This window comes from Trachurus trachurus (assembly GCF_905171665.1).
Source record: "Trachurus trachurus genome assembly, chromosome: 1".
Lineage (NCBI taxonomy): Eukaryota > Metazoa > Chordata > Actinopteri > Carangiformes > Carangidae > Trachurus > Trachurus trachurus.
Genome location: NC_139891.1, coordinates 15,611,509 through 15,634,599, shown reverse-complemented (window position 1 = coordinate 15,634,599; position 23,091 = coordinate 15,611,509). Strand labels below are relative to the sequence as shown.

At 42.7% G+C, this 23,091-nt stretch overlaps 1 protein-coding gene across 1 annotated transcript in view; it reads left to right on the top strand.

The window, feature by feature from the left end:
• ptprdb (protein tyrosine phosphatase receptor type Db) overlaps positions 1-17,294 on the top strand; it is an 87,592-nt gene extending 70,298 nt beyond the window's left edge. The window contains exons 28-39 of the mRNA XM_083979211.1: positions 2,147-2,270; positions 4,625-4,800; positions 5,855-5,878; positions 7,618-7,737; positions 8,131-8,285; positions 9,942-10,227; positions 13,137-13,315; positions 13,435-13,561; positions 14,305-14,430; positions 14,639-14,793; positions 15,508-15,643; positions 15,746-17,294. Of these exons, the coding sequence (XP_083835337.1) occupies positions 2,147-2,270; positions 4,625-4,800; positions 5,855-5,878; positions 7,618-7,737; positions 8,131-8,285; positions 9,942-10,227; positions 13,137-13,315; positions 13,435-13,561; positions 14,305-14,430; positions 14,639-14,793; positions 15,508-15,643; positions 15,746-15,814 (1,677 nt within the window). The 3' untranslated portion in view covers positions 15,815-17,294. The remainder of the gene's footprint in view (positions 1-2,146; positions 2,271-4,624; positions 4,801-5,854; positions 5,879-7,617; positions 7,738-8,130; positions 8,286-9,941; positions 10,228-13,136; positions 13,316-13,434; positions 13,562-14,304; positions 14,431-14,638; positions 14,794-15,507; positions 15,644-15,745) is intronic.
• The last annotated feature ends 5,797 nt before the right edge of the window (positions 17,295-23,091 follow it).

Sequence of the window (23,091 nt, the reverse complement as noted above, 5' to 3'; positions counted from 1 at the left end):
GGAATGCTGATTATCTGTCCCTGAAAATCTTTAACTTAGGAAATTCATCTGCTTTTGATGCAGTCGCACACATTTATCTTTCACTCATCACTTTCTTTTTGGTGCCGTTTCAATTTCAACGGTGGGCGCTGTACATTACGCCTCACATAGCCTGTGCAGTTAAGTTGTGTTTTGATTCGTCTTCATAGAGCGATACAAGATAAAGCACATTTCCCTCTCACTGCTGTCTTGTTGTTATCTATACAAATGTAAGAGAGAGAAATTGAAATTGCAAGCTCAGAGAGAGTTTGCTTACAGCCAGATGGTTATCAATCTTCTGGTAGAGAAAGAGGAGAAGGAAAAGACAGAACAAACTCGCCAAGAGATACAGGAAGCAAGTATTCTGTGTAAAAAAAGAAAAAAAAAGAAAAAAGCTTTATGATTAGTTTTCCTTAACGTGCAGCACAGTTAATGTGGAACTAAAAGAAAATCAGCAGGGTGATAACAATGTGCTTGAGCTTGGTTTGCTGAACTGTAGTTTTCAAAAAAAGAAAAACGCATATAAGTAGAAATATTTCCCAATATTTCCCTGGCTATGTTGCAAATGGCACTGGCATTGCAATAAGCTCCACAGAGAATTATTAAAGGGGTAAAAATGTTTTCTTTTCCTGGCAAAAAAAAAATCAGTTTAAAGTGACGGCCTCTGGGTGAAGAAGGAGACATAAGGCTCTAATTGGCTACCACAAGAGAGAGACAAATTGTGTGTGACAGAGATACGTATTTCGAAGAAGAAAAGGACACATTATGCAAAGAGTATAAAAACAGACCGAGGATGTTTCAGGGAGAAAAGCGTCGGGAGAGAGGGTAAAGGAGGGTGGAAGAGACAGTGAGGGAGAAGCCGTATGTAATTGTGGTGTGAGTTGGAACCGCTCGGTTGAGCCTCGCATTCTCTCTGCATGACTGTGTTCTTTGTTCGGTTCTGAACCCTTAACGAGGAAACGAGAGAGATGGATAGAGGAGGGATGGAGGGAGAGAGAAAGAGGGAGGGAGAGGGGGCCAGAAACGATTGTGGTGTAATAATCAGACACACATGATGTTGGCCAGTGCACAAAAAGCTGCCTCAAACACACACACACACACACACACACACACACACACACACACACACACACACACACACACACACACACACACACACACACACACTCCTCCAGTACCACCCCTGTCCATTTTTCCCCCAACCAAACCATAATTATGTGTCATAAAATATTCAGAATTGCTAAACTGCTCTGGCTCTCTCCTCTTCGTCCCTCTCCATTGACAGCCTCATAATGACCTCATGTCTGCCTCTCCCAGCTAACAGTAATGGTTACACTGTAATTACCCTCCAGGAACTTAATGTGTTGGTCTAACACAACCATCCTTTCTCCCCCTGAGGAATTTATTGTGCTTTTATCATCTTTCTCTGGTAGCTATTTTTCTGTCAAAAGTGGAAAGTCTCTACCTCTTTGTTGTTTCTAGAAATGGGATATTGGGTTCCAGTATCAATAAAGCTTTGTACATTTTCAATTTATACTTGTTTTCTTATGTTGGGGTTACGGTACAGCAACACTGGACAATGTCTTTAAGTTCAAATTAATGAGATTGTCCTCTTCTTGCCTTTCTCGATGGCCAATTTCTGCATTCAAAGCAGGTTTTAAGATACAACACTAAAGTTAAAAGTGGCCATGTCGACTGTGTATGGTTGATCTTGTTAGACATAGTGGAAACACCACACGTCTTACAACACTACAGAGGTTGCAAAGTGGTTTAAAAAAGACAGTAGTTAGTTTTCGGGTTCTTTTGCAAGTGAATTTTAATAACAGTTTTTGAGCTATTGAAACAAAAAGGGGGGTTTCTTTTCCTTGCTGTAATGAAAATCCCAAGCATGTATGCTGTGGCCATCTTTCAGAACCTAATCCTACTGACACACCACACGCTGGTATGACCGTTTGAAAACCAATAATTACATTTTTGATAGAACTCAAACATCTCTATAAACGAATCGGTTGACCAAAGCATCTGAAGACTGTCTAAAACGCCTCATAATGAAAGAACTGTAATAATTCTGCATGTCTGTCTGTTTGTATTTGTTCTTTGCTCTGACCTTGACTTGTGTGTCTTATAGTCCGTTGACCCCGGTCAGCAGTTCACGTGGGAGAACTCCAACTTGGAGGTCAACAAACCAAAGAACCGCTACGCTAACGTCATTGCCTATGATCACTCCAGGGTTATACTCTCCAGCATTGAGGGTAAGACACACAGCCAGCCGGTGTGTGTGTGTGTGTGTGTGTGTGTGTGTGTGTGTGTGTGTGTGTGTGTGTGTGTGTGTGTGTGTGTGTGTGTGTGTGTGTGTGTGTGTGTGTGTGTGTGTGTGTGTGTGTGTGTGTGTATGTGTGTGTTCACTCATGTTTGCACAAGAGTACAGATGTTGAGAATGAGGACATTTTTAGGAAGTGAGACCATTTTAGTGACTTCCTCGCTCCTTTAAAGTGTCATTTGAGGTTTAAGACTGGGTCTCAGGGTTAAGGATATGCTAAGGGTTTAGACCGGGCATTTAGTTGTGATGGATGAGGTTGGAGTTAGAGGCTGGGGAGTGCATTGTGTCAGTGAAAGTACATACATGTGAATGTGTGTGTGTGAGAGAAAACTGCTGTCCATGACAAATGAGATATTAATAGTCCGTGTGGATGTATTTTACTGCCAGTTCCCATACAACACATATGAAATGCTGTGCCTGCATCAGATTGCACCATAAAAATTGTCATTACAGGATTCAAACAAACTGCTGTCTCAACCCTCTGTGGCACCTCATCATAAAACTAATACAGTCATTTGTCCGTTTGAATATACATCCAAATAAATTAGGCTAATGCTTTATTTATAGCCTGGTTGCTAATATATTTTCATGGTGTGCCCATTTCCTTGGATTTCATCTTTTTGAACGGTCTAAAAAAAATGAGATGAAAAAAAATAGTCTCAGTTCTCTTCTCAGTGTGCGTTTTGAAGCGCACTCACCCACCTCGGCTGGGAAAGACCTGAGGCAGAGAAACTGGCAGCTCCAATGTGGAGAGAGGGAGGCAGTGGGAGGCCAAGCCCAAACAGATGAGCCTTATCTGGGCAGAGCATGTGTGAGCAGCCCTTCCACCCCCGCCTGTCCTGGAGCCCTGGCTGTCTGTCTTTCTTTCAGCTTAGAAAACACATATACTCTTGAGCATGTCCAAACACACACACACACACTCATACACTCTACTAAAGATTTAAAATACATGCCCAGGATGCACACAAGCACAGATATGCACTTTTGCTCCCAGTCTCCTCCACACATTCATGAACACACACTTTCGGCCAAGCCAGTGAAGCCACAGATGACTGGAAGTGTGTGTGTTTTATCTGCGCAGCGCCTCTGCTTGCAATGAAGTTGTAGCACATCAAAGCCTTTAGCCAAGCTGTCTTTTAAAGACTGAGGTTGACAAACATGTGTTCAAAGCTCTTCTTACCATCTGTCCCCATCCCATTTAAAGTAAGTTGTACGAACACCCCTCACTCCTCTGTCATTTCGATTTGTGTGTGTGTGTGTGTGTGTCAGTCAGTAGTGTGTGTGCAATGATGGCCTGGGGTTTTATGACTGTATGGAACTGTGTTGTGCCCATAAAATAAAATACTAGAAGGAAATCAGCTGCAGGGGTTTCTTCCTGTTGGGATTCTACTGTTTGCTCATTGACTTCCATCTTTTCAAATGTAAACTGTGATCAGACGACTCAAAAGGAGTTTTGTGTCCCACTTTGGCAGAATCGGGTCATGGCTAAATGTACGCGTACAGATCTGTGTGTATGTCTGTGTGTGTACATTGGTGTATGTGTGCATGTTTGAGCTGTGACTCAGTGATTTTTCGGATTATGGTATTAGGCCCCAGATGAGCAGGACTGATCCTAAATCAAACACACACAGACGGTGTCTCACATCGCACACACACACACACACACACATACACACACACACAAACACACATACACACACACACAATCCCTTCCAGGACAAGCAGTGTCAGCCGAGTCTTACACAGAGACCGCCTTACAGTCATATTGCCATTCAAAGCGACACATCCAGAGTATACTCAGATTAGGCCCATGATCGTCTTAGCATGTATTATAAAACAAGACGGCTGAACAATCCAACACCAAAGGACGCTTGGTCCTGTGAAAACATTAATCTCCCTGCCATGACCTCAGATGATCCACACTCTTTATTACTGGGACATAAACCTGCTTTCATGGTAAAAGACTTTAAATAATCCATATAGATTATTTCACCATGAATGAGAATAAGAGTCAGGTTCATCTGCAAAGAAATTACTTGGACAAAGAATGTTTCCGTGTGAGAGAGTGCAGAGACTTTGAACCTCTAATGCCATCCATCACACACATGATGCAGAGGGCAGACATGAAATGGGCGACTTCAGCAGCTTCCCCCCCATGTGCTCTCCCATTCTCTCACTTCACTTCAGCCCATCACAATTCATTCTCCTCCTCACTTCGCACACCCTTTCTCTCCCCGTCTTTTTCCCACCGCGCTCCGTAACCTTCGATCTCCCCTTGTTTTGCAGGTGTCCCAGGCAGTGACTACATCAACGCTAACTATATTGATGGCTACCGCCGTCAGAACGCCTATATCGCCACTCAGGGTTCCCTCCCTGAGACCTTCGGGGACTTCTGGAGGATGGTGTGGGAGCAGCACACAGCCAATATTATCATGATGACCAAACTGGAGGAGAAGTCACGGGTAAGAAAGAAGGGGGGGGGGGGGCAGGATGAGATGAGTGTCAACATCAGGATAGAGTTGTGAATGATGTCGCAAAAACAGGATACGGTAAAGAAGACTAGGCTAGGCCAGTGTACGCTGAATACACAGTGATGACGAATATTAATGTTTTGATTACAGAGTAACAAGAATTAAGCTGTTTTCAGAAGAACAGCAGTGTTTTCAACTGGATGTTCCTTGACAGCACATAAAGGTGAACAAAGTAAAAGGGTATGGTGGAATATAATGGAAAGAGCCGACTCTAAGTGGAGTATTGTGGCATGAGGAAGACAGGAGAGGCTGTTTAAGAGTTAGGAATGAGGTGAGTGGGACAGAATCGATATTGAAGGTTACAGCACAGTGAAGTGAGAGGATGAGCCGAGGCAGACTGGGATATGGTTGGTTTGACAGCAGTGGAGAGGCACAGGGCAGACCAGGGCAGGGGAAAGGTGTTCTTTTTTTAGGACATGGAAGGACAGTAGAGTCCAGATGGATTCAAGAGAACAAAATGCAGAGGGAGAGGACAGAAGAGGAAGGAAATCAACCTTTAAAAAAGCAGCCAATACATAATGATAATGACCAAACTAAAAGTGCGTAAGTGAGGGCAGGGTGGGGATGTACGAGAGTGCAAGGTGTCGCGGTGTTGACAAGAGCTGGAGAAAGTGAAATACAATAAAGCAGAATGGTGAGCAAGACCCGGGGGATTACAAATGCTGCTAAATTGGGTGGGGGAGGGGGTAAGGTAATAAATTACAAAATCATTTGGCTTCAAGGCATTTTGGTGTTGCTAACAGAATATGTACTTGAGTAAAAATCCAATGTAATGAGAATGTCATGTTGGAATATAATGAACAAGAATGGCTTGAGGTATGAATCATGGCTAAGTGTTATCCAATTATGTCCAGAGCCCTGTTCAGAAAATGATCCTTTCCTCTCATCTGTGCTTCTTTTTCCTATTAACCTGTGCCTTGTGTTAAAACTCTGTTTCCTTTTCAACTTATTCCAACTGTCTCTGTTGTGTCTGTTTGACCCTCAGATGCCCTCTTATTTCTTCTCTAAGGCAAGACCTCTCTTTCTCTCCTTTGCTAATCCCTTTTAAAAATGCAACCTCACCTCACATGGTTTCCTCCTTACCTTTTTTCTCTATTCAGTGCCTTTTTTCTTTTCTTTTGCCCCCTCCCTCCTCCATGTTTTTCCCCTCTCTCTGCAATAGCCAGAGCATTGAGTGAGAATGCTGAATTGTTTTCAACTCACCACAAGGCACTTATAGTTAACTAGAAACGGGTTTTATTGTAACCACTGCAGTTCAGACAGAGTGCACATTAGTGTCTACAGTTTGCATGATCACACCCACAGCTGTTTTTCTCTATTCCTGTCTTGTGGCTCTGCAGTACAGGACGTAGCCATCAAAGTGTCTTTTTTTTAACACCCTGGCTACATGATCATGAGGAGTTTTATGACGTTTTTTTGTTTTTTGCTGGAGGACTACAGAGTTGTAAGCCATAGGCTGCTACTGTCTCATGAACATGATACTTCTTAAGTTTTTGGAAGCTTGCTTTACATTTTCTGTATTCAACAAAGTAGTTACAACATTATGCAACAATGGGGATATTCAATTTGAATATTCTTAGATGTTTATTATAAGCCCACAACCTCAGTATCTACTGCTTGAGGGAGTAGTGGGCTGCTTGTTGGAGAAAATGATTTAATCTCATTTAACACCTCTCAACATTATGCCATTATGTGTTTACGCATTAACAACACAGATGATCACAGATGGTCCCACTGTGGGAATTGTGCCAGTATCCTTCCTTTTAGCACCAATCAAACCATGTAAAAGCAGGGCACAGTCATGCTGTTAGCCCATATATCAATGGATAATATAGTCTTCACATCAGGCATTTACTGCGATCCTGTTTGGTCTTTGGCAGTGGTCTAGCCCCCCTACGTGGACGACCATTCTTGTCCCCACAGTATCTCAAGGTCTGGTGGGAAAACAACAGTTGAAAAGCTGTAATTACAGCCTGAACATTCTGGGCCAAAACACATAATCCCCAGTCTGGAGCAGTGGAATGCAGAGCGAGCTGAGCTGAGCTCCCTGCTGTCTTTGATGTGAGGACTGGTGGGATCAGCACATAACGTTTGGTTTGGCCTGATTCTGCCAAGGCCCTCCTCCCCTCTTTTCTCCCCTCTGGGATTTGTTTTTCATGCTCTCTCCTCTATGGTCTCTGAGGCTGAGCTGAAGAACTACAAACATGACTGCTTCATACGGGGGAATTCTAGGCGTCTTGGTGGTTAGGGAAGCTGGGATTTGGTGTGCGGGGTGTACTGTAGTTTTGTAGGGAATCGCGAGGTCGGAATGTGGGGCGATGTACAGAGTCAGATGTGTCCGGGCTCAACTTTAGGTATCACTTGACTTTCCTGAGCACTGTGGTGGATCCTTGAGAGAGCCCACCAACCTCTGGAAAATTCATGCCACGCAGTTTTCTAGTATCTGAAACAACTTGCAGGATCACACACCACAGAAAGCAGAACTCTCTCTCTCTCTCCTCTGTCTCCCTCTCTCTGTCACCCTTCACCACCACACACACACTTACTAAGAGCCCTGTCACACGCTGGGTTTTCTCTATGTGCACATTTTTTCCGAACATTACTGTCTGAATTTTGCAAACCCTCTCACTGAACTGCTTCAACACTCACCCTCCTATTTTGCCTCTGTACACGAGCACAAGCAGCCAAGTAGAGACGAATCTAAACTGCTCTGCATATCTCATAGCGTCTCCCTCTCTTCCCTTCTAGGTGAAGTGCGATCAGTACTGGCCGACCCGGGGCACAGAGACCTACGGCCTCATCCAGGTCACTCTGCTAGACACAGTGGAGCTGGCCACCTACTCTGTCAGGACCTTTGCTCTTTACAAGGTAACATGAAGTGTGCAGCGGTGTGTAATGAGGTCAAGTGTGTATTGATCTGTTGAAATATTCATGCACACTAGTTTGTGTGTTTGTGCTTGTTTCTGTCTCCGTGTCACAGAGGGTTGCTCATATTTTGTGCCCTACATGACAAATGGCCATATGAGAACAAACAATTTTTTTTATTCTTTGTCATACATATGAATCCTTCCAATTACATGTAAAGTTAACAGCATATCCATACAGTAAGGTCAGTCATTAAATGTTGTTTTGTTATATTTGTTTTACTGTGAACAAATCCCAGTAAATTACCAGAAAGAAAGGATTTATTGATCCTAAAGCAGCAAATGTGCATGAATCTATGGCTGAATCTTGACAAAGCTCATCTGTCTGCTTGTCCAGAGTGGCTCCAGTGAGAAACGGGAGGTTCGTCACTTCCAGTTCACAGCCTGGCCGGACCACGGGGTACCTGAACACCCCACCCCCTTCCTGGCCTTCCTTCGGAGGGTCAAGGCCTGCAACCCTCCAGATGCAGGACCCATGGTCGTCCATTGCAGGTGTGTGTAGGCCTACTACATTTATGTATTTATTTGATTCTTAAAGTTCACTACCAAATTGGTACAACAACAACGACAAATTTGTATTTTGTGTTTGTGTGTATGTGTGCCAATGAAACACCAGTGTGTCATTTTGGGTTTTACTTTGCAACATAATTTTCAAAAACCCAGGAGTCTGAGAAAATCACCAAGGCTCCAGTCGCACTTGTATAAAATCATTCACAGGTCCAGAACTGAAATGAGATTGACCTGCCATTATACAAACCCCAAACCGTCCTGGCTGGCTGAAACACCAGCATTCCTTTCTTAACAGCCTCCATCATCTCTAAGATTAACAACAACAACAGCTGCCACCACACCGACCTTGTTTACTATAAGTAGGTTCCACTGTTGACTATTTACCATTTAAGTTGGGGGTGGATCTGGGTTCAAAAGTTTCTATTCAAATGAGCTGCTGTCTGAGCGGCAGGAGGCTCCTGCATTGGTTGGAGGAGGATTCTGGAAACTTGTCATTACAGTTTTGGCTCAGTGTTGAGCTCCAGAGCTCAGATGAAGCTGCCTTTTTTTGCCTCTTACCAGGAAGTGAAGGAGAGAAGATGATAGAGGGTAGCAGAGGGAATATGGAGAAGAAGCTCTTGGGAGGAAGAATTAGTGAGGTATAGAATGAGGAGAAGGAGAGCGAAGGGAAGAAAAGGGGGATTGAGACAATGATTGAGAGGGAGAGTTAGCGAGGGACTCTGAGTTAGAGGGGGAGATATGTGCAGAATGAGAGAGAAGGTGAGGTCAAATCCAGGACACAGTGAATGGAAATTATGAATTAAAGAAAAGGAAAGGTGGAGAGAAAATGGAGGCTTAAAAAAAACGTGTTAGTGAAAAAGTGGTGGGGCTGGTGTGAGAGTGTTGGAGGGGTACATGGAGAGCGGCAGGGAGATGAAGAGGAGGGAGGGGGGTGAAGAGGTTGGCAGGAGAGGAGCTCCACCTAATCTTCCGTAGCAGTCAGATGGAGTATCTAACAGGATTATCAGTCAAATTTAATTATCCTGGCAAGACTCCATCATAATGTGTCTTAACGTATCAACCAGCCTCTGTATCAAACAATGGACCCAAGCTCACTCCACCTGAACAACACACATACACACACGCATGCTAGTGCACACATGCACACAAACACACACACACACATGCATGCTGGTATTAATTTAACCATATAAAGAGGTTTTTATTCACTTGCACAAACTTGCTTGGTCAGGGTGTTTCACCATTGAGGTACTTACACAGCAAAAAATGTGAAGTGTTTGGGTGGGCAGCTAAATGTATTATATTTCTGGATTGTGTGTCGATAGGAGAGGATATCTTCCTAATGCCGGTGAGACGGCGATGCTGACTCATCGCTGATGTCAATTTTTACATCCTTTGTTGGAAATATTGCTGGCTGGCACCTTTTGTGATATTTAGTTGACTTAGGCACAATATGTTAAGAGCTTCTGCGCCGCGCAACAGGGCCAGACGTGGACTAGGTCTGGAGACACAGCACACACTCAGGAAAATTATTTGTTTAACACCTCCTGGCCCAGGTTATGTGAGAAAATCTCATCACCATCTGTTCCTCTACTCTAAACTTTTTTTTTCCCACCCTTGTCCTGTTTTCCCGCTCAGCGCTGGAGTGGGTCGCACAGGTTGCTTCATCGTTATCGACGGCATGACGGAGCGAATCAAGCACGAGAAGACCATCGATAGCTACGGTCACGTCACGCTGATGCGCTCCCAGAGGAACTACATGGTCCAGACGGAGGACCAGTACATCTTCATTCACGACGCGCTGCTGGAGGCCGTGACCTGCGGGAACACCGAGGTTCCCGCGAGGAACCTGTACTCCTACATCCAGAGGCTGACGCAGATTGAACCCGGGGAGAATGTCACCGGCATGGAGCTGGAGTTCAAGGTGAGCGCCGTTCACCGTGCCCCTGAAAGTTGTAAAATTACTGATTTATGATGGTTCATAAAACCGATTAAATGATAATAACGTGACACTTCGCTGGCCTCTGAAAGAGACGGAGAGACCTTTCTCTTGCCCCGTGCTGCACAGGAGGTCAGACGTCAGGGTCAGCTGCACAGTGGCATCCCTGAAGGTGATGCTGTATGTATATTCAGCGCCTCACGGACACCTCATCTCTTAAAATCAGTGTCTAACGGTGGTCGCTTGACCTGCTGGGCCACCCTGACCCCATAAAACGTACAGTACACACATCAGAGGCTTGAAACAAATGAACAAATGAGACACACCATGTTAATTCTTGAGCCGCAAAAATACTTGCAGGTGATTATTTAATTCTAGTTAGCTTGCTTCACCCTGTTTCCTGCCCTTGTGCTGAACTACTTGACAGTATCAATGATTTTTCCAGTTGCAGTTTTCTCAGTGACATTTTTGGTATAATCAAACGGTAAAATGTATAATTAAATACATGTCTCGAGCCAAAGAAGGGAGAATCATAAGGGTGGTTAAGGATCGAAAATGATCCCCAGATTTAATTGTTTTGCTTCCCGGTGGAATAGAGTGTAAATTGCATCATTAAAGAACACATGGATTAAAATGAAGTTAAATGAAAGAGGCTCTAAAAATAGCACCACATCATCTCAAACAATGAAGATGTTGTTCACATAAGTATCTCATCTTAGAATCAAATTAGCAGCGGCTCTGGATCTGGCTCTCTATCACAGAGACCACATCAGCAGATGAGGAGTTTGTTCAGTTACAAATGTGTGAGCTGTAGATGTTTAAACTTTCCCTGACGCTCAGTACCTTGAGTGCCTCTCGGCCACGTTAACAGCAGTCAGCAAAACAGTCTCTCCTCCAGATCTCTTCAGAAGCTGCTGAGGCTCTTCACAGGAGGATCATCTTGGGAAGAACAGCTTGAGAAACAACCCTCTCCTTTCCTCAACCTGAATTTCCTGACCTTGATAGTCACTTAGCTTCTTTCCCAGGGCGGTTTGAGGTTCTTAGATTTTCAGCCCCCCACTGAGAGTTTCATATAGTCATGATGGATAGTTGGATTTGAGGGGATTATGGGATTGCACCTTTTGAAAGTTCTGCCGGGGCATTTACAAAGCATTGTAGTTTTAAAAGTTTGATGGGCTACACAGAAAAACCATGTAATATAAGCCAGAAATCTTTCAGAAAGGTCAAACGGACGTTTGCAAGCCGATCAGAATTCAGTGTGCGCCCACCAAATATAGACATCAACACACAAGCAGGAAGATTAAGAGCATAAGAGGTTCAAGTGTTATTGAGTGGTGTTATTTTCATTTTTTTCTGACCATTTTTATTTTCATTATACTGTATATACTGATATTCACCTCTTGCCAGACAAGTCTGGCTTAGCTGGGTGAAAGAGAATCAGCTTTAGCAAAACAGGTATATATTGAAAGCAGGTGGCTTTCCCCAAGCAATCTCCTTCATCCTATGCTCCGGCATTCCTGTCCTAATGGCAGTGGTTTGCCCAGAATGACAATGAACTGAACGCTCGCTCAACTGTTTGCTCAGCCTTGTATTGATGTAAAACATATGCCAGGGTTGTCCCAGTCCCCAGATTTCATCTCACTCCGAACACTTATGGGGCGCTACGAAGCACCATCTGAAGCAGCACTTTCCGCGTTCATCGACAAAACAAAAAAAAAGGCCAAGAAGGATGGAATTTCTCACGGAGGAGCCGCGTTGCATCTCTCACACAAAGCTAAAGCACGTGTGAGGGAAAAGAAAAAAGGGACGGAGCTGCTCTGGCAGCGTTGGGTAATACAACACCCTATTAAGAAATAATGTTTTTGTTTCCTTTCACACAGAGTTTACTGGTTGAGCTTAAAGTGGCTGCCAACAGGGCACGGCCTCATCCAAGCTTAACAGTTGGTGAAAATAATGACGTGTATCAAAGCAGTGAGAGGTTTTCGTGTCTGCCAGGCTCTATTGATAAGCCCCAAGTTAAATTCAAACCAAATGACACGAAGAATTACTATTGTTTACACTGAACACTGGGTTCAGAGTACCCACATGAACTAATGAACCTTTTGGTTAGTGTGGGATTTTCCATCTTGGTCTGTGTATAAGAAAATTAGGTACCGCTGTTGCTCCCACAGCACTCCGGTAGCCACTGATGGTCGATGGCTCGGTTCACAAGACCCCGTTGTCCCCCCCCCCACCTCACCACCACCCCACCCCACGAGTCTGCGGTCTCCCTCTGCCTGTTCTCTGTTGTTCCGCCTTTTCGTTTTATGCCATGTCATCTAGCGGTTGAGTGTGAGAGAGAGTGTACAGTCTGTGCTCACGTCTGCCTGTCTGCATGTATCTGTGTGCATGTGTGTGTTCTAGGGTTTTGTTTGGGGGGTTTTTTTTTGTTGTATTTTTCTGCTTTGGTACAGGATCAACTGTGGTTCACATATGTGCGTCAGGAGAGTGTGGGGCCTTGTGGTTTCCTGCCCCTAGACTCTTGATTTTCTCCTTCCTCCTCTGGTTCATCTCATTATATTTGCTCTCTCCTTCCCTACCACTGCCCTTGTCCCCCTGGATCGGCCCTCCTTTGTTCAATTCAAGATGTCTGACTAAATATCCTCAGGCCTGCAGAGTCAAGCTGATTTTCTAATTTCAGTTGTCCAATGTGCCAGAGGAAAACCGAGCCTTGTGCTGAATACATTTCAATGAGGTCCTTGAATTTGTCTGAACCACTGTTTTATTTTCCTTCCTCCCTTTAACCCATCCATCCTTAGTGTTTTGCACGCTCCCACTAACACGTCTTCTCTCGCTCATATCAGTATGATATTATACATGTGTTTTTTTTTATTATTATTATTTCTCTATTCCAGCGTCTAGCCAGTGCCAAGGCCCACACATCACGGTTTGTGAGTGCCAATCTGCCATGCAACAAGTTCAAGAACCGGCTGGTGAACATCATGCCCTATGAGACCACACGTGTGTGTCTGCAGCCAATCAGGGGAGTGGAAGGATCTGACTACATCAATGCCAGCTTCATCGATGGATACAGGTCAGAGAGCTGAACAGAGCATCTGTTATTCTGTTATCTTTTTATATGCCTCCCTGGGCCTTCAGAGAGAGAGTGTCATATTCATATATATACATATCTCCATGTATTTGTGTGTGTAGGCAGCAGAAGGCCTATATAGCAACCCAGGGCCCGTTGGCGGAAACCACAGAGGACTACTGGAGGATGCTGTGGGAACACAACTCCACCATAGTTGTCATGCTAACCAAACTGAGAGAGATGGGACGGGTACGAATGCACAGATACACATCATTATACATATACAGACAGTAGAGCCACACTTGCTGTATGAGACACACTTCTTTTTATAGCATTTTTACATTTTTTATTAATTTTTAATAATTGCATAATGTAAATATGAACATTTTAGCTCAGTAACTTCCAGGTCGTGTGACCTCTTGGCTCAAATTCAGTGTAGGACAGTAGAGCAACAGGTGCTGTGTCAGATGCACCAATTCTTATCCCACATCATTATAACCACCATGTAGGATTTAAAACAGGAAAATAGCATTGGAATATCTAGACAAGGAGACACACATAATACGATAATGCAATCAAATAGTGATTTAAGCTTAGTTATAGGATCACTTTTTGATAAACATGTCTTGTAATATTAAATATCACACACTATGCCGTAATGGCTCATTATTTTGAAGGACTGACTGTGGTGCAGCGTTATCAGCAGTTATATTTAGACTCAAGCCTCAACCATGAGAGGACTATCAACCACTACAAAAAAATATATATATGAAGCAATGAAAATTGAAGCAACACAGTGTCAAGAGTGAGAACACCTATATCCCATGAACCTCGTATCTCATCTTCCTGAAAATTGTCTTCAAGTGAATAATGAATTTCACACGTCAGGGAGACATTTTCATGACACAGTAGTCAGACATTGCTCTCCTTTCACACTGAATGACTCAGACATAGAGCTCTGAACTAAACGCCTCTGTGCCTTCCTCCTGCAGGAGAAGTGCCACCAGTACTGGCCGGCAGAGCGCTCTGCCAGGTACCAGTACTTTGTGGTTGATCCCATGGCTGAGTACAACATGCCCCAGTACATCCTCAGAGAGTTTAAAGTTACCGATGCCAGGGTGAGTTATTAGTGTGTGTGTGTGTGTGTGTGTGTGTGTGTGTGTGTGTGTGTGTGTGTGTGTGTGTGTGTGTGTGTGTGTGTGTGTGTGTGTGTGTGTGTGTGTGTGTGTGTGTGTGTGTGTGTGTGTGTGTGTGTTCAATTGTACTGTTTTAAATTTCTTTTTTTTCTGGATTTAAAAAAGAGTGATACATTTCCGTCTCATCTAGGATGGCCAATCACGGACAGTTCGTCAGTTCCAGTTCACTGATTGGCCAGAGCAAGGAGTGCCAAAGTCAGGGGAGGGATTCATTGATTTCATTGGCCAGGTGCACAAAACGAAAGAACAGTTTGGCCAGGACGGGCCAATTACTGTGCACTGCAGGTAAGATGCATCCCTCCTACCAGCCTGTGTATGTTTCATAATCCACTCTGAATAATTGAACATGTTAAATGATAAATAGGGAGCGTTCCAGTTTATCTCATTTTTCTTTAAGTAGATTTTGGATGTGGGCGGACCCCAGTGTCAGTGTCATTGGGGACATTTTGCTTAATTTGACTTTTTCTGCCTTCTTTTTTTACCTACTTGAATTTATTACACTTCAGTTTACAGTCTTCAGTTTATATCCACGGTCACTCATAGGACGACCATGGTTCAGACCCAAAGCCTGTATCACCTACATTTTGACAGAGCATTTTTATTTTAACTGGCAAAGCTTTTCTAGCCATTACACTGGTCACAATGTATTTGTTTCTTAGTTTGTTTCTTTCTTAATTCATATTTTCTTATTATAGATATCATTATAATTTAAATGTCAATAGGATATGTAGCTATTATTCTCTCTATTCTTATACAGAGCAGGTATTTGCTCTTATTGGTTCATCATTTATAATCTTATATATACAGTGACATTTACCAATGCTCTGGGCCTTTGCACTAAGTGGACCTCTGGTTTACTTAGGTAAATGTCAGCTTCGTGCAAAGGGAAGACAAACACATTCAGGTTTTGATTCTTGAGGATGGGTTATGACGGTGACAGGAGCCTTTAGCCTTTAGATACATCCAGTTCTAAGTATGTCTCCACCTGTCCACCAACAGTGCCGGAGTAGGGAGGACCGGTGTGTTCATCACCCTCAGCATCGTGCTGGAGAGGATGAGGTACGAGGGCGTGGTGGACATCTTCCAGACGGTCAAGATGCTGCGCACTCAGAGACCTGCCACAGTTCAGACAGAGGTGAGTGTTCCCCCAACTTTCTCACTCATGCTTTGTTCCCGTGTCAGCCAACCAGTCGATTCCTGTGTCTCACCGACCCGTTCTCTCCCTCCCTCCCTCCAGGACCAGTACCAGTTCTGCTACCGGGCCAGTCTGGAGTACCTGGGAAGCTTTGATCACTATGCAACATAAACCCAGTGGCTGTCTCTCATGCCACATCCCACCTAGTGCACTTTTCTTAGGTCACATGCAGCCTGAATTAATGCATTAGGCTGTGATGTTTCTTTGAAGATTTCGCCACCACATGCAGAGTGAAGGGGGACCATCGGCTTTTCCCATACCCAGAAAGAGCACCTCTAACTGAGCCATAGCAACCTGCTTGACAAGGGTGTTTTCCTTCCACCCTCAACCCCAAACACACCTATTGGTCAGTTTGAAGAAGCAACTTCAACCACTGTTCCAATCAAAATACTTGATCAGATCTAGATTTTTATTCGTTTCAGTGCTTTTGTGAGCACCCAGATTGCTTTACATTGTTTGGGTGTGGAACTCTCACCTCATCCACCACCAGTGTAGCATCACCGACCTAAAAAAAAAACAGGACCCGGCTAATGGTATTTAGCTGTCACAGGAAATTATGATTTTTCTATCTTGAGGAGACTACAAATCCATCGTATGGAGGCCTCGTGGACTGAAAGAACTGGGACTTTTGAGCACCAGAGAATTGCCAACAGGAGACTGAAAACACAGAGCACACAGTATTAAAAAGACAAAGAACACACATCCCAAAAAAAGAAGACACCAAGAAGTGTTTTTTTTCTGTTTTGTTTTGGGAACAGACTCTCATTTCCTGTGAATGAAAAAGAAGTATTTCTACCATATAGTAATAAAAAACCACCAGTTCAACCTTATGCTTCACAATTAAAGATACAGGAAATTTGAGAAAAGTTTAAAATGCATACCACAAAGTAAAACATTCATTTAGTTTTTTAGAAAAAATATAAACATGTGATTATCTTGTTTTGTTTTTTTTAACTGGGTATTCCGTATGGCACGTTCTGTTTTGTTTGTTTTTGTTGTTGTTTTTACAGTTTGACGATTTTGTCCCCACTGACCATACAAAGGCAAAGTCGTTTTTTTTTTTTCTCTCTCTCTCTCTCTCTCTTTTGTTTCTTGTGTAATCCAATGAGCTGTAGCGATTTTTTAAAAAGTGATACAGTACTGTTTTAAAGTGTACAATCAAATATAGTGTGGAAAATGTTCACAGTTCTATGAAAACGCCACCACTGAGTGTCACTGAGTGTATTCTCTACCCACACTCTCTTTTTAAAAACACACACATTCGCATGCACACAGGACTTATGGCCTCATCTCTATCTGGTCTGCAAAGTCAGAAGCCTGGGGGGAGGGGCTGCCTTTTGTTTGTTTGTTTTTTTAATTGTTTGGACCTCCCAGGGGCCCATAGAGTTGCAGTATTAAATCCAACGCTACCAGTCCTGAACAATGTCCTGAGAACAATCCCACCAAGCGTGCACGTTGAGAGGAAGCCAGATAGAACACAACAACAGACAGTATGCACAGAAAGCAAAATATGAAAAAACTAAACAACTATTTATGTGTCCAAATAAGCTTCACAAAGATTTTTTTCAAGCAGGGAGCAAGACAGGGATGTAAAAAAAAAAAAAAAAAAAGGTGGGGGTTGGCGTAAAGGTCGTGGGGGGGGGGGGGGGGGGGGGTCAGGGAAGGAATAATTATCTCACTGGAATGCTCACCTATGACTTTTCTCTCTGTCTGATTCAGTGTGCAATAAGTAGATGTATTATATATTTTTGTGTCAAGTCACTAACTGCAGTTATATGCCATTACAATGATGATACTGATGATGGTGCGTCATTTTCCAGACACAAGGATGTTTTTCACTCGATATGGTTCCCACCACCGTTTAACGTGTCCAAACTGAGGACAGACGACCTCTGACCTCTCAGAACTTTTTATTTTTTATTTTTATCCATGTCACGAGTCCCGTAGATGATGTCATCCTTCTGTGTGTCAAGGCAACCAATGAATGATCAAACTCATATTTCAAACAGCATCTAATAAGTATTTTTGATTTTAGATTTCTAGTGCCTTATATTACACGCCTATTTTGATAAAGTTACTTTAAAGGGTTTTTTGTGTATTTTACGTGTGTATGCTTGTGTGAACGTATGTGAACTTGAATGTCTGTGTGTATATGATTTTGTTACGTTACAGTATGTGAAAGTATCTTTGTGTGTTCTGTCTTTCGGCTGTGAAATTTTGTATGGGAGGCTCTGTGTAGGCTGGATAGTTGTACTCATCACTTTCAACCCAGCAACTGCGTCATTATGTCTCTTGATGAAAAAAAAAATCAACAAAAAAAATGTGGTTTCAAAATACGTTATTAGCAGGACAGTCAGATCATTTCTGGACAGAAAAACAACAGCTCTCCATCTTCTCTTCCTGGGACACTTGCACAAGCTTTATGTATATACAGTATATATACTCTTTCATTGAGACTTCAGTTTGCCTCCCGTGAAATTGTGGCCACATTTGCGACTTTGGCTCTGACTGTGAGCTGGCTCAGACAAGTCATACTTACTCAGCTATGTAGACGTCTATAGAGCTGAACAGCAGTGGCTTTCCTTGTCAGTTTGTAGAAAAGCAAAATAACAAACCATGCGGATACCCTCATGTATCCTACCTGACACCTCTTACTCAAAATCAGTCTGGTTAACCGTGTTCTTCATTCTGACGTCTACAGTTCTATATATTTTTCTTTAACGGCAAAGGCTGAGAGAAGTTCCGGTGCTACATTTCCAACAACACACAACTGACATTGACATTTTTTTCTATTTCCATTTACACTTAACCATATGTGGGATCATTGACAGTTTTCCACCATCTTACAGTAAAATCCCTGTTGTCGTTTTTGTATGCATGGTACCACTTTTGAGATGCCCCTTTGGTCGCACCTGTCATGGAAAGACTTGCACTTTCTCTCTTTGTACTATGCACTAATACTAGTATCCTATTATCTCTGATAGCCCCCCCTAACCCTCCCCCCAAAAGGAGTTTTACTTGAACTCAGTAAAGGCAGACCCTGTAATGCTCACATGGTTGTGTATATGTAAATAACACAAAACACAGAGAGTAATTGAAATGCGTAAATATGAATAAATAAATAAATAAATAAATGATTAAAGAGTGAATAAAAATCTAACAGATATAGAGAGTGATATAATAAAAGGATGCACCTGAAATCACAGTTTTATGGCACAGCAGTATGTGCAATACATCACATTGTGGATTTGTTGGGAGTTTTCACAAAAAATGTTCTATTTTACCCCCAATGTATCATGTAGATGGATAAAACTGGAGTTTATAAATTGTATAAAAACGAAAATATGGTGTGTTACTTGGATCAGTTACCTCCAATTGGTCTGTAAATGTAAACTTTTTTTTTGTTTTGTTTTGTTTTTGTTTTCTGCTCCGGGTCAACAAGTGCTTTTTATTTTCTTACATTGGTTCTCGGAGCGTGTGAAAACCAGAAAACAGGTCTGTATGGATTTCTGTTCTTTGTCGACACAAGTTTCATTTGTTACAAATAAACTCAAGTGAAATGAGAGCTACCGCTGTTTTCTGTTGGTATTTTACACATTAAATAACGTGGTTGGAATAGACTTCGCAAAACAGAACAATGCTGGTTCACTTTATATACATAAATTGTTGTGGAACAACTTTCCTTTCTGCTGAAATGAAGATGCTTCTGAAAATAAATAATCTATTTGCCACCATTACCCCTGTTAATCCGCCCCCTGGGCTGGTTCTCCTCTCTAAATTCAACAATCAATACATTTCACTGGAGAGGCACAAGGCCCAGGATCAAAATAACAACGCTGCAAAAACCCATCCCAACAATATGGTGTGTGTGATGCTCCCAGTTTTTCCTACTACTTCCTCTCCCAACAGCCACACAACACTGGAGGAGCAACGCCAGTTCTGCCTGGCTCGATGCTGAACAGACCGTCTGTACAGCTCTTCCCGTTCAGCATGTTGCATTCATAGACGAATAAACTATAGATTTTAAATACCACTGGTAGAAAACAAATCACACATCTGGCTTCAAACTGTCTCATCCACTCTCAGTCCTGATGTAACCCTGTCTACAAAATCATTTCAGGACCCGTCAACTTCTCTCCATGGAAACGGAGAGGAGCAACCAGCCCCAGGCACTTCTCTCATGACCTCTGACCTTCTCAAACAAACACACAACATATTACCTCACCACTGTCACTACCAGTGCATACAGGGAAAGCAACTATAAAAGAGAAACTTCCCCAACTCCACTCCCAAAAAATGACTCACAAAGATATAAAATCTCCTTTCTCACCATGACAACACTGTTTAAATGCCAATAGACAAACTGACATCCACTATTTGCGACAATACATTCTCTGCACTGCCAATACACTGCCATTTATGTGAAAGCTGTGTCCAAGAAAACCTTATTACTCAACTGGAAAGATCAAGTAAAGTTATCAATAAATCTATTTGTCTACACACTGATCAGTCATGACAACATGACCACCCGCCTATTATTGTGTAGATCCCCCTTTTGTCACCAATGGGGCTCGAACCAACTGAGCCACGGACCCTACAAGATCTATCTGGCCACCACGACACAGCAGTAGAACCTTTTGAAATTAAATGTTCTTTAGTTGTTTTTGTGGTTTGTTACTTGTTAAAGCTATTTTTAGATTAACCATGATAATTTCTTCTGCTTTCAACCAGTCCACAGTGTCTCCAGAGTCCAGTCTGACATGGTGCGGAGCTGAGCCTGACTATCTGAACCCAAGATGTCCTAAAATGGCTGCTGTATAGACACGCAACCATTTCTTTTAATGGCACCCTCAGGTCATACTTTACATTCCTTTTTCCCTCTTGTGGTAAAACGCTAAGAATAGCGAAATTATCTCTATTTTTACCCTGGCATTTCTTACAAGCATCTTCGTTTGGGGCTGTCTAATGAGCTCTCCAGCCTTACTGGGGTTGTAATGTTATAAACTTTTAGTCTTGTTAAATCCATATTGGGAAACAGACTCGGGCTACAGTTTGCACCGCAGGAGGAGAGCTGCGACTGTAGGGGCCTTGTTCATTCATGTCTGACTTGTCACTTTAAAGGCCCAGCGAATTATCTTCCAGTGTCTGCAGCAGGCTGCGGAGGGGTTAGAGTCTTGCTTCTGGGCTTCAGGCAGAACATATGTGATCAGTCGTCTGCCTGTTGCAGCCTCTGAAGCTCGGCTGAATTTGCAATGAGCTGTGTCATCAGCTCAAGATTTCCTCTGTTACAGTGTGTGGGATGACTTTCACAAACAATCAGAGCCACATGTTTTTTCCATTTGGTTCTCTGGTCCTTATCTTTTTCTATCACAGCAGCAGCCGTATGTGAAACTCTGTAGTACAGGTACACAGAACACAATGAACTCACCTCCCCCAGGAGAAACTGGAGGTGGTAGCTGGAGTTTCTCACCTCAGTCCACACTGTTGTTTTGTTCTGTATTATTTAGCTGTGGTTTAAGTTTTAAGGTTCCCTGAGTCCAAGAGAAAGGAGCTGAGCAGTTTGTCAGCCAGGCTTACTCGGTCAGCCATGTTAATTAGTTTAATTAATTAACTAACGTATTAAAGTGCCCAGAATTCACATCTATTGCCTCTCTTATTTAAGAGAGTCAAAAATCAGACAAGTTTGTGTTCCACGGATCAACTGGGACATCTGATTGATACTTTGAGCAAAGCTTAAAATCTATCAACATGAGCTGATCCCGGTCCTGATCCTGGAGCAGGCCCTGATTCTGATCAATCGACACACCCACAGGTCACAGTTCAACATATAATTAGCCATTTAACTCTGACAAAATACGAGCAATTGAAGAGGTTTCGTGGTGCACAGTTAAGTGGATACATCCCAGAAACGTGTCGTTCTAATTGAACCTATTAAGTCTTTATTTCTTTGTGTTAAAAGTTTCAGAAACTAAAAGAGCAGAAAAGACAGCAGGGTAGCATGGCTGTTCAGGAGCCTCTTGGCACACACGGGGGGGGGGGGGCTGATAAAATGTATCTCTGGCGGTTTCATTGCAGATACCTTGTCCTCCTTGATTTTTTTTTCCTCCAGTATCACAAAGAGCCACAAAGAGCAGGAGAGCAGGAGGTGACGTGGTTTCCATGGAAGTACAAAGCTTTTTGATGCCTTGCCACAGCCACTTAAGACCTACCTGCTGGATTTCACTTCCTGTCTGTTTTGCCAGGCTCCTCAAGATCTGCTTGAAGAAGAGGGCTGATCTGCCAGGAACACTCTGCTCCATATTCTTCAGCACGACGCTGCAGACTTGTACAATTATGTAATTGCGAGTGCTGGTCACATAGTTCAGATTCAGACTGTTGGAAATACCTATTTGCCGGTTAGTTTAAACCTTGGTGCAACAGAAAGTCAATTCCTTAATCGTATCTCCCTGGCCGTCATTGAGAAACCTTGCTGGCTACATCTTGATATAATAAGAACCATTTAAAGCCAGTCTGATGTAGTTGTCTTCCTGTATTCTGCAAAGCGTTTACAGTCAACGCTCAATGGCTGTGGTCTGTCATTCCAAACATGGGCTGGTTTGATTTCATTTGATTTCACTCATTTATTTAAGTCTTGAGATACATAGAGATATAACGTTGACGTTCCAAAGAGCAGTTTACTAAGTGAAAAGATTTGCATATTGAGTTAAAGTGGTTTTAGGTCATTGTCTTGGATTGTCCAGGGGTAGTGAGGGTAGTGAGGGTGTTGATATTGAGACAGTGTTGCAGATAAGTCTGTGATATGTCTTTGATGCACAGACACTAAAGGCAGATTTTCCAAGTTCAGAGTAAACCCTCTGGATGTGAAGCACAGGACCGATAGTAGAGTGAGTGCTGTGGTCCAGTCCAGCTTAGATATTACATTGAGTGGTTAATGTCCTTTAAGAGCTTTATGGATGAAAAGGTGTTTATCACACCTCTGCGTAAATGAGAATGACCGACTTTGTTATATACAGCATGCAGTTTTGAGTGTCATAGGGGTCTCTAAATGAATCTTAAGGTTTGAGAGTGGAAGTTGCAGTGTGTCTGTAAATAATATCATTATGATCTGGAAACGAAGGAAAAAGACTGAGCTGCACTTTCTCTTCAATTTAACCGCAAGTTGGATCCTTTTCTGCACAAAAATAATTTTTGCTGCAATTTTGTGATGAGATTTTGAATATTATGTTGAAACGTAAATGAGTATCAAATAAAACGCCCAGATATTTATACATTGATATTGCTACCATTGAGTGCGGGTTAGTGTAGACTGTTAAAATAAACAATACTATGAACTTTTGTGCACAATAGTTAGTTTGTATCTCTTACTTGTGAATAAAAATCACTAGTTG